At 35.0% G+C, this 18798-nt stretch overlaps 1 protein-coding gene across 6 annotated transcripts in view; it reads right to left on the reverse strand.

Annotated features, from left to right (window-relative positions):
• Positions 1-7205: 7205 nt before the first annotated feature.
• LOC127874159 (rho GTPase-activating protein 45-like) overlaps positions 7206-18798 on the reverse strand; it is a 63735-nt gene continuing 52142 nt past the window's right edge. The window contains exons 28-29 of one of the 6 annotated variants that reach the window (XM_052418351.1): positions 12791-12830; positions 11244-11392 (exon numbers count right to left, since the gene is read on the reverse strand). In XM_052418351.1, coding sequence (XP_052274311.1) covers positions 12808-12830 — 23 coding nt within the window. In that variant the 3' untranslated portion in view covers positions 11244-11392; positions 12791-12807. Of the gene's footprint in view, positions 11393-11433; positions 12831-18798 lie in introns of those variants that run through there. The other 5 variants (XR_008046670.1, XM_052418348.1, XM_052418352.1 and 2 more) reach the window with 5 other exon arrangements.

An 18798-nucleotide genomic window follows, 5' to 3' on the forward strand; every position in this document is an offset into this window, starting at 1 on the left:
TTTCAAAAAGGAGCTTATTAATTACAGCCTAATTCTAAGGTGTTTTTTATTTTTTTACAGTGACCTGGGCCCGTATTCACCAAACAATTCTTAGACTTAAGTCTAAGAATAAAGAAAATTCTTTAAATTAGAATATTCAAGAATTTCTTTAATTTTGAGTCAAACTCTGCAGTAAACATCTCTATCTATATTATACTTCATATAGAACATTTTGTTAATGATATAATAACCAGCGGAGGCCTGTATATATTCAAACACTGAACACATTTTTCTTGGTTCTAAGTCTATTCTTTATTCTTAAGTCTAAGAATCGGTTGGTGAATACGGGCCCAGGTTTTTAACCCCATGCAGCCCAGTTGGAAACTACAAGTAAAGATAACATTTGGAAACAAGAAATTCATTGAATTGATATCCCCTGCCAAATACATTTTGTTTATGGATGGATGCAAATCCCTTTATATACAGTATAATCCTAAAAAAATAAACAATAAGGTGTAGGGTAATTGTTTTTATGCATTGCAATTCTCCTCTTTAATATTCATACACACATCTTGTAATATTGTATCATATCTGATATATTACCCTGAAAAGTTACATCATGCAAAACCACCAACGGGCTATAACTCTTATTTTAGAAAGTGTAGGGTTATGGTTTATGGTTCTTGTGCGAGTCAATTCTCTATATTGATAATTAGTTGCATAATTAATCAAATTAACATATTTTGTACTAACATACATCATACAATTGTTCTTGTACAGATTCACGACTAAATCGCAAAATTATTAATCAGAACATATTGTTTCCATACTACAATCACTTCATTAATAATTGGGTGAAGCCATTGTCAATAAGCGGTATACTAATCTATTTACCCGAAGCAAATTTAACGGTGAAGTGACCTCCACATTTGTCTGTTAGGTGTTATCAGGTTGAGATACACATGCGTGATGTGCGACAGGATTAATGCAAATTGGTTGATTTCTGATTTAAATGACACTGTCTGAAAAATTTAGAGTAATTAATTATTTGGGAAAATCTGGTTGTCTGAAATATTGGAGACACAAACAATAATTATTTTTGCTAAAGAAGAAAGTGAACGAAAACCTAAGAGTAATCACCTTGAACGATTTAAGTTAACATTGCATCAGCCTTATCATCAGCCAAGTATGCTACACGTTCATGTTTTACTTTTTCCTTAAAGCAATTCATTTAACATTATTGAATAAAATGTAATGTAAAATTCATTCAACATTTTTTCAACTAGCTCACATATTTTATCCACTAGATAACACATTTTCTTCACAAGCATTTGCATTGTATACACTTTATCACAAAAATATGACTTGCACATAAGATTTAATGTTTAAATCCGGTAACATGGATACTTATTTAATCAAAATCACAACCTATCGTAGAACTTGACTCTTCTGCCATAATAACTATTAGTACATTTTGGCTCTATACACATTTCTTTTGGCGCTCAACCACATAACTTTTAAAGACATGACAATTATGTATCTGTACAACATGATCTTTCATATGTTGAAACAGGCAAAGATAACAGTATAATATAAAATTTTCAAAAGCATACACAAAGCATGTTTCTTTTTTTTTAATTGGCTTATCAAGAGAACAGCATCTCAGTAATAGTAAAAATATTTTTATGCACTAACAATAAGGTCAAAACAAATTTGAACAGATGGTCATCAGATTTGCTGCACTAAAAATTTATAGAACAAAATATAATAAAAAATTCATTGCATATCCATGATCCGTTTTTGCCCACATCTGAATGATAAGAAAGCAGAGTTGTTTTGTTTTCTCTATTTCATAACAGTCAATAGTACAAAATGGCAGTTTTTAATAAGCTAAATGCAATCAGCACACTGTTCAACAAATAATATCAGGCCCGTACCCAGGCCATGGGCCCGGGCCCCCCCAGCTGGCTGTCGAACTATGATTTTTTTAAATGATCGGCCCACTGCAATTTTTTCTCTCGTGCAAGGGCCCACAGTACACTTTTCCATCAAAACAAAAGAGCAGCTATGTTTTATTGTCCCTGATAAACAAGGGGATTAGCGCTCGCTAATCGAGATAAGCCCCTAGGCAATGTTTTCTTATCGCCTTGTACACACATCCCCGATCAGTCCCCCATCGTGATCATGAATGCTTCATCTATCGATGGTTGATGTAACATGTATTTTGATTAGTGCAGCAAATGGAAGCAACTGCTACAGGAGGTTGTAGAATATGGTCTGATAATTGCTGACGCAGGTTTTTTTTCCTTCTTTGAGAAGGCACTTTCCCCTAGACGTATTTTTCCTCTATAAAAATTAACTTTTTTTTTTGGAAACCTTTTATTTGGGAATTTTTAGGTCCCAATATATACTTTTTACATTGAGATAGGGCCCTGAATTTGAACCGGAACAAAACACTGACAAAGGTATTTAAACTTAGTATTTATCATTTTTGCAAGGAAATCACTGAAAAAGACTACGATGAGATAGTTAACATGTCTGTTGAAAAGAAAAACAGATTCATAAATTTGCCGAGCAACAGATAAAAATTTGGCAGAATTCAGTATTTAAAATAATTCAATGCGGGGAATCAGGTGGTCAGATTTGATAAAAAAATGGCCGCCGATGCCTCGATTCGATGGAGAAATTGAGTCTTTAAAAGTTTTCCGTCGGGAAATCGCGAAATATTCCATGAGTTACATCCACACTCAGACCAACCAGCGGAAAACGGTTCCGGCTGGCCCTATGATAGGCGTTATCCGATTAAAAACAAGTAAGTAATAAGGTAGATGTACCTGTTTGAAGACTCAATTTCCCATTGAATCGAGGCATCGGCGGCCATTTTTTATCAAATCTGACCACGTGATTCCCCGCATTGATAATTGAGTACCGAGAATTGAGTAATGTCAACCTATTAATGGCTCATTGGTAAAAAAAAGAAAATTGAAACAACAAATCGATCTCATTATATAAGTTAACCTGATCCAGTGTAGAAAAATATTGTATAATTAAATTATCTGTTGCCTTGAATTTGTTTGAAAACAGTAAAATATGTTAAATTGATTATTTAAGACTTTCATTATTTCCCCCAAAAATTCGGCGTTTCGCGCTTTTTTTTTCCTTAAAACAAGGCAAGGTCTTTCCCAAAAAATCAGAGAAAAAAACCTGTGACGTTATTGATTTTTGAAAAAAAATGGTGGAAGCAATACGAGAGTTGATGTGGATAATCGTCAGTTTAAACCTGTAAGTTTCGGAAATCTAAAGCTTTTAATATTGTTGTGAATTCACACCAATGTTTAAAGCTTAAGACTCCGAAATGTGCTGATTTACTTGTAATATTCCATCAATTCATATCACAAAACACCATTTTTATAAGCATTAAAATTCACCTTGCAAAGTGCCAAATTAAAAAAAGTATATATATATAGGGAGGGGAGCCCCTCCCAAACCCTTCCTGGTTGGGCCCCCCCCAGTCAAAAAATCCTGGGTACGGCCCTGAATATGTACACACTAATTTTTATTTTTCTGCATCTTTGGCTCGCCTGTTATTATATAAAAAAAATAGATATATTTTCATTTTTAATGCACTTGCAAAACTATGGAACAACTAATCACTTTGCCATGGCCTTATGACAAAAAAGTATGATTTCAACAATAAAGTTACATTATATTACATAAAATACCAAAAAACTAGGAAATTAAATGATAATACATATGACTAGGCTACGGATCTATAAACATACACAGTCATGAAAAGTATGCACCACAAACTATTTAAACAAGAGCATGTAAAATAATATTAATTTAATAAAGAAAGATTCAGTGTCATGATATGAACTTGAATGCTTTTAAATATAAAGTGAATCAAAAGGTTACTTCACTTGCCATTCAGGTGTGGTGACCTCTGATCAATTTGATAAACATTATACCATGGTAACATATTATGGGTGCTGATTTTTTACAGATTAAAGTAATGAGGCACACCTCACTATTGCAGGTAAATTACTAGAGAACTAAAAAATGCTCAACTAACTCTTCTTATGATAATTCAATCATCTGTGCTTTCGTCAAATAAACATTTGAAATATTCAATAATTATGAAAATATTTAATGGAAGATCTACAATGTAAGACAAGCTTATGTCTTATCCTTACTACCTCTGTCACATGAGTGAGGCCAAACATAATCATGCTCCAATTACAGGTAAAATATCACTAATTGTTGTTCAAATAGTTCAATTATTGTATATGGTTTCATATCAATCATTTTGTGAGTAGATTTAGTTAACTTGCATTAATTAAGATGTTATGTTTACAAATGCGAGATTATTTGCACAGATGAACAAGTAAATTTTGTTCCAAACAATAATAAATATAAATGGTAGCTATACAAAAAAAACTGGCATTATAATGTAAGTAATGGACACTTGTAAATGAAAAAATATATATAGACTTGATGTAAAAGATTCAGATATGCAAGTTATGAAACTAGTTATGCATTGTATATGTATTTTACATGATACAAATTAACAAACCTTACATAAAGCTGTATTTATACTTTTGAAAAGTATCAAATTTGTACAAATTAATGATTATGTTGTAAGATTATAAAAGAACTGTTTCAAAAGAAGCTAATAACTTTTCAGGTACAGTTTAAGGTAAAAGCACAAACGTTACCATGCTATACTGCATAAACCTATACACACAATATATATATAAATGTATTTCATAAATATCCCTTATAGTTATGATAACTGGTAAAATAATACATTAACAAGAGGACCATAATGGCCCTGAAGCGCTCACCTGAGAATAAGGTGCATCAATTTTTAGGACTTGACCTTTTGACCTTGTTTTTGACCCTAAGTGACCCAGACATGGTTGAATTATACATGTTGTATCTAGAGTTGAAACAAGTTTTTTTCTAAGATCTAACCTGGTGTTCCAGTTTTTGGATGCAAGTGATCCAGTATCAAACTATGCTTAAATATTATCAAGATAAATATTCTAACAAAGTTGAATCAAGACAGAGTGATTTATAAGGCGTCTAGAGTAGTAACAAAGTTTTTCTGTGCTTTGACCTGGTGACTTAGCTTTTAGACGAATAAGACCCAGATTGAAATTTACTTAATTTTCAAAATAAATGACCAAGTTTCATCAAGATTGAGTCATTAATGTGCCCTTTGAGTGGTACCAAGAGTTGACAAGGTGAATCCATTTCTAGTTATGTAGTTCCTACAGTGTAACATGCTTTAAGTTGTTGTTTCTTTTCAAACATTTGACATGTTGACCTAGTTTTGGTCCCAACTGACCCAGATATGATTGTCAAGATTTACATTCTTACCAAGTTTTATTATGATTGGATGAAAATGTGGACATGGTCTAAATTATCAACAAGCTAAAAGTTGAAGTTGCACAACACACAATTTCGGGCAGAGTATGCAAACAATAGGCCATTCACTTTAATGACACGAACTTGGCCTTGCTCTTGTCAACATCAACTTTCTGACCAAGTTTAATTAAGATTAGATGAGAAATGACATGAACTTGGGCTAGCTCTCGTCAACATGAACTTTCTGACCAAGTTTAATTAAGATGAGATGAGAAATGACACAAACTTGGGCTAGCTCTTGTCAACCTGAACCTTCTGACCAAGTTTAATTAAGATTAGATGAGAAATGTGGAGCTCATCAAGAGAATGCACGAGCTAAAAGTTGATGATGCTCTACACATGACACCCGACAGGATTACCACAATAGCAACAAGAGTTCCGCGGTCGGAGATGACCGCATTGAAGCCGGATTTTTGATTTAAATGACAGGAAAGTACCTTTCGTGTTTTTGTCAATGCAATACTTAAATTACTGAAATATTGTTCAAAGGTCAAAATGAAATGTAAGTACTTTTCAAGGCATGATCTTCTAGTACTGGCCAACCTTTATGTCAAGTTTGAAGACTCTAGGTACAAGCATACCAAAGTTATAACATGGAATAAGAACTTTAACATTTTTACCTACCAAAGTTATAAGAACTTTAACATTTTTACATTCAAGGTCACAGTGACCTTGACCTTAGAATGAATGACCTTGAAATGACCAGTGGTCATCTAAGTGTGCTTGCAAACCTTCATGTCAAGTTTGAAGACTCTATGTCCAAGCATACCAAAGTTATAACAATTTTAACATTTTAACATTTAAGGTCACAGTGACCTTGACCTTCAAATGAATGACATTGAAATGACCAGTGGTCATCTTCTAGTACTGGCCAATCTTTATTTCAAGTTTGAAGACTCTAGGTACAAGCATACCAAAGTTATAACATGAAATAAGAACTTTAACATTTTTACATTCAAGGTCACAGTGACCTTGACCTTCAAATGAATGACCTTGAAATGTCCAGTGGTTACTTACTAGTTCTGGCCAACCTTCATGTCAAGTTTCAAGACTCTAGGTCCAAGCATACCAAAGTTATAACAACTTTAACATTTTTACATTCAAGGTCACAGTGACCTTGACCTTCAAATGAATGACCTTGAAATGTCCAGTGGTTACTTACTAGTTCTGGCCAACCTTCATGTCAAGTTTCAAGACTCTAGGTCCAAGCATACCAAAGTTATAACAACTTTAACATTTTTATATTGAAGGTCACAGTGACCTTCACCTTCAAATGAATGACCTTGAAATGACCAGTGGTCATCTGTTAATCCTGGCCAACCTTCATGTCAAGTTTGAAGACTCTAGGTCCAAGCATACCAAAGTTATACCATGAAATAAGAACTTTAACATTTTTACATTCAAGGTCACAGTGACCTTGACCTTCAAATGAATGACCTTGAAATGACCAGTGGTTACTAACTAGTTATGGCCAACCTTCATGTCAAGTTTCAAGACTCTAGGTCCAAGCATACCAAAGTTATAACAACTTTAACATTTTTTATATTGAAGGTCACAGTGACCTTGACCTTCAAATGAATGACCTTGAAATGACCAGTGGTCATCTGTTAATCCTGGCCAACCTTCATGTCAAGTTTGAAGACTCTAGGTCCAAGCATACCAAAGTTATACCATGAAATAAGAACTTTAACATTTTCGAGCACGCCGCCACCCCGCCCGCCCGCCCGCCCCCCCCGCCCGCCCGACAACATCAATCTATAAGCCGAGATTTTTTCGAAAAAAATCTGGCTAAAAAGCATTTGATTACCACAATAGCAAAAAGCATTCATACATTGTTTCATAATCAATAATATATCTACATATTTGAACATACACAGGTAGATGCAAGTAGAAACCAGAGTACAAACAGGCCACATATAACACCCATTCAAAGGTCTGGCCAATATTGACCAGTGAAGAAATTATCTAGTTGTACAAATAAGGGCAGAGAAAATAATGGAGAAAAAACAAAAACATGGAAATGCCATGAAGTCAGATCTTCAATGTTAAATATGTTATGCTTATAAAATTAAAATCATTTGACCGTTACATATCTTGAACCAAATGCAATCCCAAGCTAGGTTTGCAGGTAAGCTACCTACACAAACAATTTCCTTGTAACATCTTGTTCCTAACTAAAGTTAGTAAGTGCAAACTGCATTTCTAGCTGTAGTAACAGTGACCTTGACCTGACAGGCCCCAAATGCAATCATTAGGGAAGTATTCATGTAAGTCACCTCCACACAGCATTTTAATTTGAAATTATTGAGTATGTTTCTAATTTTAGTAAAAGTCGACTTGACCTGACCAGTCCCAAATTTAACAGAGAGCTAGATCTCTATTCAAGCTTACTATACATATATTTACTATCACTTTAAGTGTCATCAAGGATGTTTAATACAAACTAAAGTTATTGACCTGACACCACCTTTTAGAGAGCAGACATTAATTTGGCTAATTCGGGGTAACTCTTTGGCCATAATTCCAAAGTGCTTCCTTTGATCAGAATAATTATCAAATTTTGTTGAGATAATATTCCCATATACATTGTGACCTTGTTTTGAATGATTATCTATTTTTTTTGCAATAATATTCCCATATAGATTGTGACCTGGTTTGAAATGAACCAATTCAAAAGATTTAAGATAGAGAGTTGACAATGTGTATGTGACCTTTTTTTATTTTAGTTCAAGCACCAATATTCTTCAGTGCTTCATGCCATATGGCTGTTGTTTAAACTTTGGGATATTATGCCAACAAACATTAGCACCAAGATCCATGATGATCTTATTTAAACTTTTTGAGCGGACATTGTTCTTTTGGATGCATCACTTAATATGCCTGCAACCTGCCACAGATGTTCCGTTATAACATAGTTCGATAAATGCTCATACAAACATAAATACAGAGAAGAAATTAACAGTAATTCACATACATTGTATAACAGGGTAAAATTGAAAAAACATTTATAATTACAACCTGAATAAATTTTTTGAACACTCACAACTATAATATTGTTGTGCAAGTAATGAACAAATGTAATCCACTTGCACATTTGATATGTTAATTTTATAATATCTGTTACTGCCTTACATATTTATAAATGATATTAACTTATAATGCATGTATGGTATGTGTAGTTAATGTTATAAGTATAATAAATTTATGGTAACTGTAAAGAAATTAATTCATGACTAATAAAGTTAAGTCACACAATTCATACATATTCAAAAAGAACAAACCTTACACCAATCGGGGAAAAAATAAAAAGTTTAATTAAAACTTAATGTTTAAAATGAGATTCTTTGGTTTTTGAGCCATTAGGCTGTAAATAGATTTAACTTAATGTTTAGCTGTAACAAACTCATGGTCAAAAAGCACGATGAACCTCATTAATAAAATATTAGATTGACATGATTGCACAAAGTAATGTTTTAAAATTAGCAATTTGTGTTTTGATGGTACCAAAAACAACAATCTAAAACATTTCAATCATACTACAGTAACAGACTTTAATGAACCAACTTTCTACCTAGTGCAGTATAATGCGTGCATAAAGTATTTATTACAATTTACAGCAGAGAAAAACATACAATGGTTTAAAGCATATCTTTAAAATAAAAAATAAAAAGAAAATTATTATATTGCACATTTTGCTACTTATAACACCTTACAAAAAACATATGGTAATATCATTAAAATGCATAATATATTACTTATATAAATACTAAATGCCTTCATACAAAGAAAAATAAAATATACAGCAGAATGTATAAAATCTAAATTAAGCATAATGTTTGAGTTGAAAGAATTATTGCGGTCCCCACAAAACTCTGCTAAAAACCAGGTCCAAGTGACTTTACCCCTATATGCCTCATCATTTTTCCTAAGAGAGAAAGAATCTATTTCTTCTCAGTATTCTTACGCTTGCTTTGACAACAATCTCGAAAGTGATCGGATTTCTTAGCATTGTCACTGTTCACAGAGCTAATGCTATCCCTTTTCTGTGTTAATGATCGAGGCTGTGAATCACTATTTACCTTCTTGACTTCATTGGGCACAACTTTCAACCCTGCCGATTTTTTAACTGGGTCTATTTTCTTGGTCTTCGTATCTTTTGACAAATCTGTTCTGCTCACTGAACTAGAAGAAGATACATTACAATCTTTGGCTGTACTTTTATCACTTTTTCCAAAATCCTTAGTGTTTTTCAAATTTTGAACCACTTTTGTAGCAGAATATTTTGTTCCCTTGCTATCTGTTTTGGCTTCGTTCAATTTACAACTTGCAGCAGAAGACGTACCTGTAGCAGAAGCAGGCTTCTTTCCTATAGGCATTTCAGCTTCCTTGCAACTGGGCTTACTGGTGTCAGAATCAACAACAGCTTTGGATACATACTGTGTTCTTTTCTTTCTGGTGGTGGTTTCCAGTGCATCAATTTTACCTTCCGGAGTTGTAACAAGGACAGTTGGGCTCGATTCTGTTTGGTGAATACCAGGACGCCTTGGTGAAGAGCTCAGGGCTGATGTTGATTTTGGCCTATCTTGTTTTCTGGAGTGATCCGGTATGCTGATAGAATGCGATTTGTAGCTCAATAACATGACTGGACTCTTTCTGCTTATTGCCTTCAGTTTTGCTGCAGATGACAAAATTGCTGACTTCACGGATGATGTGGCTTTCAATTTATGTTTTTCGTTGCTTTTTGGTGAGCCATGTGCCATTGATTCTTTACCTTTACCACTCTTTGATTTGGCTATTTTCGGAGAATCATCATTGTTCTTCTTGGAAGAATCATGTTTAAGCCTGGTGACATGCTTTGTCAAAGTTTCTGTTATAGATTTCTTTGCCTTTGGTTTCGTTCCCAAATCAGGAGCAGAATTAAACACTTCACTGTCCATAATCATACCTTTTCTTTTATCTTTCCTATTAATACCCTGTGCAGAATCAATAAGGTCTTTACCTTTATTCTCATTGATTCCATTGTTTTCTTCTTCAATTATGTCATCCAAAATATCGGTTTCCGGTATATTCGGATCTTCCAAAGACCTATTAATCTTTTCTGAATCAAATTCAAACTCTGAATGTGATGACGGCCCTACCGAATCATTCAAAGTCAAACCAGGACGAGAATCCTGACCATCATTACAAGCCGAAGCACTTGCACCACTTTCAAAATTCGGGATGTAAAATCTTTCATCATGGAAAGACTCCTCCTCCTCTTTATTACTTATTTTACCAGAATCATTTGACAAACATTCAGTGTCCCACTTCGTTAGGGCCTGTGTGTCCTCAGCATGCTTTATTTCCTCTCTAGAACTATCAATACTTGAAGAAAATTTGCGTAGAGTGGTTGGACTGCTAATAAGTGCTCGAGGCGGAAACGGTTTTGACCTCTCAATATCGAAACTAGTACATTTACGTAAAAGATTTGGGGATTTGGAAGCATTTAAAGATTCACTTTCCGTAGTGGGGCGATTTAATGGTGGAGAACTCGAGAACAGACTTTGCCCAGACCTTTGAGGCCAGGATACCCTGGACATTGGTTCTAATATCTCCTCAACTTGAAAAGGGTCCGTTTTACTACTAGAGGTGCTGGCTGTTCTTCTATAGATTTGTGGGGACCGTGAATCTAAGATACTAGTAAACATGCTATCACCTTTAGGGTTCCATGCATTCATAGGGGGTAACTGAAGAACTCTCTGCTGAAGTCTGGGAGACGTGTTTGGACTGTCTTTCCCAGGCAAGATTTGTGTCTCAGATGAGCTGCTGTTACGCTGAGGATTTTTTTCTGGGACGGAAGTGTCAACCGTGATGGTTGGAGGGGCAGAAGCGGAGCTGCGGTAGGAGAGGTTGGGTGAGCTGGCTGGGGATGTAAGACGGCGTGAGGTACTGCGAGAGGGAAGGGGTGGCGTCATGAACACTACAGGTCCGCCTCTAGATCTGGCTGAAAATCAGAACAAGATATAATTATAAACATTTAAATAAATCTTATTATATTATCCTCTTTTTTTTAATTAGGTACTAATTAACTTTATTATTATATATTGTGCAGTAATACTCCAAAAATTCATTTATACTTATATGTTAATTGATAATTTAAAAAATTCATTCCTAAAACATAGACACACATACAAATACTCCAGGAGTACATCTTACTGTTATACTGGCTGTATAGAGAAGCCAATGCACATTTTCCCAGACAACTTTATTTGAAAATATTACTTATTTCTTACTTGATAGTAACACTAATCAAACATTAATGTGAAAATAAAAGCAACAACTTTCTTACACAACATACTTCTGTTGGATGAAGCTGTTTTAACTAAATGCAGACTTTGGTAAATTTATTATGCGAAGCAACATGTTTTAAAGTCACAACATCAAAAAAACTGTTTATATCACACACAACTGGGAAATGAACAAATATAATAAATATCATAATACTTATACATGTGTAATTCTAATATATAACGACATAATATTGTGGAGAGGATAACCATATTAATTATTGAAAGAAAAAAAAAATACAACAAATATGACGACATCACATCACATAAAGAAATGTTTGCTGACAATTGTCAAAGTTTTAAGGTCAATGGAAAAGGTCAGAAGAAAGTCTTCTTTATAGGTCTTGCGTGATTTGAGAAAATGAAGCTATTATCTTTAATAATATATTGTTAAACTGCAAATATCCCTGTTTCCCAATAACCAAACAACAGATAAAAATGCATAAAATATGTGCAATTTAATAGCAAACCCACACATTATTCTCAAGTCATTGTTTAAAAGTAAACTTTGTTTACAGCAACTTTTTACTACTTCAAAACCTTCCATATTTTACCATATTTTCATCATGCTGACACGAGAATGTGTGTTAATGTATACACATTCATTAAAATTAAAAAATGTTACAATTTAAATAGTTTCTCTTTGTTTTCTTATGGTAACATACATATCAATTGGAGAAACATTATTTGAAATTAATACTTTAAAGTCTGCCAAGCTTTAATGCCATGATGGGCCAAGTTTCTTTCCATTTTAACTCAAATCTAATTCGGATTTACACTTACAAGTGATTATTTCAATCAAATGATTTTTTAACCACAACCAGAGACTGTGCAAAAACAACACAGACATACACTCTTAAGTGCAATATTCATACTATGAGTATCAAAATTTAACACAAAGCAAATATAAAAACACGAAAGAGGAAAGGATGAAAACACATGCACATACTATAGGTTACAATGCACCACCACCAATTACAGCCAGCACTAAGGTCTACAGTATGTCCCAGCACCAGGCAGGCTATCACAAGAAAACTTGTGCGGTGTATTCTTACCTAGACCAAGTGACCAGCTAGGGCCTATTGGGCTTTACACCTACAATACATGAGCAGCGTAAATGAGGTGGAAATGAGAGTCTTGCCTGTACACAAAGGCAAAGGTCCATTCTTCTTGCAAGCAAAGGAAAGTAATATATGCAAATGGCAACAAACAAAATATAGATGATTTTGGCTAATCCCATATGTCTGCAATCCAGGTTTCAACTCTTTAAATGATGATTCAGACATTCAATAAAAAAGATATTTAATTTGGCTCTGTGAATAATGGGAGTACATGTGTATATAGATTTAATTAAAGCAGATGTTAGAAGCATACAGAATTACCAAACGAGGGCCATGGGCCCTAAGGCGCTCACCTGATACTCTAAGGAACTAGACAATTCTTAGAAAAAAAAGAGTTCAAAATAATGAAAGTGCTTAATGAAACATAGGCATTTAATTTTTTCGGCTCATGTTCATTTGAACTTGGCTGAGATTTTATTATTAGAGTGGTCACAAGGTTTAACTCTAGCCATATAAGGATAACTGCCCCTACCCCTGACAGCCATGTTTTTCAAAGGACTGGAACAATTGTCAAACTCTGGCCAGATATTTTCGTGTTTTTTTATAATCTGACCAAATTTCATGAAGATTGGCCCATTAATTTGACTCCTATATTGTTTACAAGGTTTCACTTAATCCATATAAGGAAAACTGCCTCTCCCCCTGGCGGCCATATTTTTTAACAGACCTAAACCATTTTCAAACTCCACCCAGATATCATTAAAAACAAGAGCACCGCCTTGCGGGTGCAGACCGCTCATCTATTTTTCTTTTTAAAGGTGTAGGGACTATTCTCAATTTCAATCACAAAGGAGGGAGGGTTGGAGTGGAGAGGGGTGTATAGTGTGGGGGTGTGGTCATTTATTACATTATCTTCCAAAAATGCAAAAAAATAAATATTTTTTGGGGGGCAGGGGGGGGGATTCTTAGTGGGATGGTTGGACGGTATTTCAAAAATAAAATAATAAAAATAAATAATTGTGTTTTTTAACCATGTTTGAAACAAGAGCTGTCAGAGGACAGCGCGCTCGACTATTCGATCGCGTGACAGTATAACATAAGTCATCATGGGGAAATTGTTCATATTCAATAATTTATTAGACGATCTTTCAAAAATAACAAAAGGAAAAAAAAAAATTGGGGGGGGGGGGGGGGGTAAGGGGGGGTAAAAGGGGGGTATAATGTGGGGTGTGTAATTTATTAGATGATGTTAATAAAAAAAACAATTTGGGCGGGATGGGGGGGTAGGGGGTGGGGGTGAGAGGGGGGTATAATGTGGGGTGTGGTAATTTCTTAGATGATGTTTAAAAAAAAAAATGGGGGGGATGGGGGGTGGGGGGGTGAGAGGGGGTATAATGTGGGGTGGTAATTTATTAGGTGATGTTTTTAAAAAAAAATGTTGGGGAGGGATGGGGGTGGGGGTGAGAGGGGGGTATAATGTGGGGTGGAAATTTATTAGATGATGTTTAAAAAAACAACAACATTTGTTTGGGGGGGTGAGGTTGGGGGGGAGGGATTCTGGTAGCGGCGTGGGGTATTGTTTGGGTGCAATCCATTGTGGTATTCAGGTAAGTGTTGTTTTGTCAAAGTAATAATAAAATGTGATCATAAATAAAAGAAGTTATGGCAATTTAAGCAAAATGTTCAGTTATCTAAGTGTAAAAGGGGCCATAATTATGTCAAAATGCTTAATACAGTGGTCTGCTCTTGTTTATAGGTTGGGGTCATGTTGGTAAACAAGTATGCAACATATAAAAGCAATATGTCAAAGGATATAGGAAATATTTGGGGTAGTACTCAAACTTTAACATAGATTTATCAATAAAATGCATATTCTAAGTATAAAAGGGGCAATAATTATGGCAAAATGCTTGATAGAGTTGTCTGCTCTTGTTTATAGGTTGGGGTGATGTTAGTAAATAAGTATGCAAAATATAAAAGCAATATGTCAAGGGACAATGAAAATAAATGGGGGTAGTACGAAAACTTTAACATTTGCACGCTAACGCAGATGGTCACTCCGACGCCGGGGTGAGTAGGATAGCTCCACTATATATATTTCATATATAAAAGTCGAGCTAAAAAACAAAATATGTGTTTGTCAGAAACACAATGCCCCTATTGCGCCGCTTTGAAATTATTTTTTTTATTTTTTTTTTTACCTTTGGCCTTGAAAGATGACCTTGACCTTGAACTTCCATCACTCAAAATGTGCAGCTTTATGAGAACGCCACTTTGAAATATAATAAAATGACCTTTGACCTTGAAGGATGACCTTGACCATGAAGGATGACCTTGACCTTGAACTTCCACCACTCAAAATGTGCAGCTTCATGATAACGCCGCTTTGAAATTATTATTTTTTACCTTTGACCTTGAAGGATGAACTTGACCTTGAATTATGACCTTGACCTTGAACTTCCACCACTCAAATTGTGCAGCTTCATGAGAACGCCGCTTTGAAATTAAAAAATAATAATTGACCTTGACATTCAAGGATGATCTTGACCTTGAACCTGCACCACTCAAAATGTGCAGCTTCATGAGAACGCCGCTTCAGAAAAAAAATTACCTTGAAGGATGACCTTGACCTTGAACTTCCACCACTCAAAATGTGCAGCTTTATGATAACGCCGCTTTGAATTTTTTAATATATTTTTTTTACCTTTGACCTTGAAGAATGACCTTGACCTTGAAGTATGACCTTTACCTTGAACTTCCACCACTCAAAATGTGCAGCTTCATGATAACGCCGCTTTGAAATTTATTTATTTTTTACCTTTGACCTTGAAGGATGACCTTGACCTTGAAGAATGACCTTGAACTTCCACCACTCAAAATGTGCAGCTTCATGGAATGCCGCTTTGAAATTTATTTATTTTTACCTTTGACCTTGAAGGATGACCTTGACCTTGAAGGATGACCTTGATATTGAACTTTCACCACTCAAAATGTGCAGCTTCATAAGAACGCCGCCTTGAATTTATTTTTCTTTTACCTTGAAGGATGACCTTGACCTTCCAACACTCAAAATGTGCAGCTTCATGAGATACACATGCATGCCAAATATCAAGTTGCTATCTTCAATATTAAAAAAGTTATGGCCAATGTTAAAGTTATCGGACGGACAGACGCCATAAATTTGACATTTGACCTTTAAGGATGACCTTGACCTTTCACCACTCAAAATGTTGAGCTCCAAGAGATACACATGCATGCCAAATATCAAGTTGCTATCTTTAAAAGTGAAAAAGTTATGGCCAATGTTAAAGTTTTTTTCGGATGGACGGACAGACTGACTGACATACTGACGGACAGTTCAACTGCTATATGCCACCCTACCGAGGGCATAACAATTATTATTTTACGGTGGGGGGGGTATAGTGTGAGGGTGTGGTGGTCATTTATTAGATGATTTTTAATTTTAAAAGAAATAATGGGGGGGGGGGGGGGATTTGGGGGGGGGTGGGGGATGGTTTGGGTGAAGTCTATTGTGGTATGTCAGGTAAGAGTGGTTTTGTCAAAGTATCAATAGAATCTTATCATAATTAAAGAAGTTATGGCAATTTTAGCAAAATTTAATAATTTTACCTTGAGAGTCAAGGTCATTCAAAGGTCAAGGTAAAATTCAACTTGTCAGGTACAGTACCCTCATGATAGCATGAAAGTATTTGAAGTTTAAAAGCAATAGCCTTGATACTTTAGAAGTAAAGTGGATCTAAACACAAAATGTAACCATATATTCAAAGCTACTTAGTCAAAAAAGAGCCATAATTCCGTAAAAATGACAACCAGAGATATGCAACTTGTCCTTTACTGTCCCCTTATGATAGTTTGCGAGTGTTCCAAGTAAGAAAGCAATATCTATGATACTTGAGGGGTAAAGTGGACCAAAACACAAAACTTAACCAAATTTTCAAGTATAAAGGGCCCATAATTCCGTCAAAATGCCAGTCAGAGTTACATAACTTTGCCTGCACAGTCCCATTACGATAGTAAGTGTTGCAAGTATGAAAGCAATAGCTTTTATACTTTAGGAAAAAAGTGGACCTAAACACAAAACTTAACCAAATTTTCAATTTTCTAAGTATAAAAAGGGCACATAATTCTGTCAAAATTCCGGTCAGAGTTACATAACTTTGCCTGCACAGTCCCCTTATGATAGTTAGTAAGTGTTGCAAGTATGAAAGCAATAGCTTTGATACCGGTACTTAAGGAATAAAATTGACCTAAACTCAAAACTTAACCAAAATTTTCAATTTTCTAAGTATAACAAGATGTGTTTGTGAAACACAATGTCCCCCTATATGATGTTTGACCTTGTAGGATGACCTTGACATTGTGAAGGATGACCTTGACCTTGACCTTTCACCACTCAAAATGTGCAGCTCCATGAGATACACATGCATGCCAAATATCAAGTTGCTATCTTCAATATTGCAAAAGTATTCATAAAATAAGCGATTTGGGCCACATATATTTGATCTCTGACCTTGAAGGATGACCTTGACCTTTCACCACTCAAAATGTGCAGCTCCATGACATGCACATGCATGCCAAATATCAAGTTGCTATCTTCAATATTGCAAAAGTATTTATAAAATAAGCGATTAGTGCCACATTTATTTGACCTCTGACCTTGAAGGATGACCTTGACCTTGACCTTTCACCACTCAAAATGTGCAGCTCCATGAGATACACATGCATGCCAAATATCAAGTTGCTATCATCAATATTGCAAAAGTATTCATAAAATGAGCAATTTTGGCCACATATATTTGACCTCTGACCTTGAAGGATGACCTTGACCTTTCACCACTCAAAATGTGCAGCTTCATGAGATACATATGCATGCCAAATATGAAGTTGCTATCTTCAATATAGCAAAAGTTATTGCAAAATGTTAAAGTTGGCGCAAACAGACAGACAGACCAACAGACAGACAGGGCAAAAACAATATGTCCCCCACTACTATAGTGGGGGACATAAAAAGGGCACATAATTCTGTCAAAATGCAAGCCAGAGTTATCTTACTTTGCCTGCCCAGTCCCCTCATGATAGTCAGTAAGTGTACCAAGTTTGAATGCAATAGCATTGACACATGTACTTTATGAGAAAAGTGCACCTAAACGCAAAACTTAACCAGACGCCGACGCCAAGGTGATGACAATAGCTCATTTTTTTTTTCAAAAAATGGATGAGCTAAAAATGTTCCTACCAAGTTTCATTAAAATTCAATAAAAATAAGATTTCAACAAGGTTTTACTATAGCTGCTTTACCCATATAATGTAATCTGCTCTTCACAACGGCGGCCATGTTTTTAAACGGACCACAACCATTTTCGAACTCAGCCAAGTTATCCTTAGAACAAATGTTCTTACAATGTTTCATGAAGATTGGACTAAAATTGTGACTTCAACAATGTTAACAAGGTTAAACTATAGCTACTTTAGCCATGAAAAGAAAACTGCCCTGCCCGCTGGTGGTCAAGTTTTTCAACGGACCACAACAATTTTCAAACTAGACTAAGATATCTTTAAAAAAAATGTTCCTACGAAGATTCATGAAGATTGGGCTAAAAATGTGATATCCACAGTGTTAACAAGGTTTTACTATAGCTACTACAGCCATACAGGGAAAACTGCATCACCTCCTGGCGTCCATGTTTTTAAATGGACCTGAACCATTTTCGAACCCATCCAAGATATCTTTAGAACAAAGGTTCCAACCAAGTTTCATAAAGATTGGGCTAAAAATAAGACGGCTAGAGTGTTAACAAGGTTTTACTATAGCCATATAAGAAAAACTGCCCCACCCCCTTGGCAGCCATGTTTTTTAACGGACATCAACCTATTTTTAACATGGCCAAAATATTATTAGGACACATGTTGTGACCAATTTTCATGACGATTGGAAAATATATGTGGCCTCTAGAGTGTTTATAAGGTAAATGTTGCAATGG

This window comes from Dreissena polymorpha, chromosome 3, assembly GCF_020536995.1.
Source record: "Dreissena polymorpha isolate Duluth1 chromosome 3, UMN_Dpol_1.0, whole genome shotgun sequence".
NCBI lineage: Eukaryota > Metazoa > Mollusca > Bivalvia > Myida > Dreissenidae > Dreissena > Dreissena polymorpha.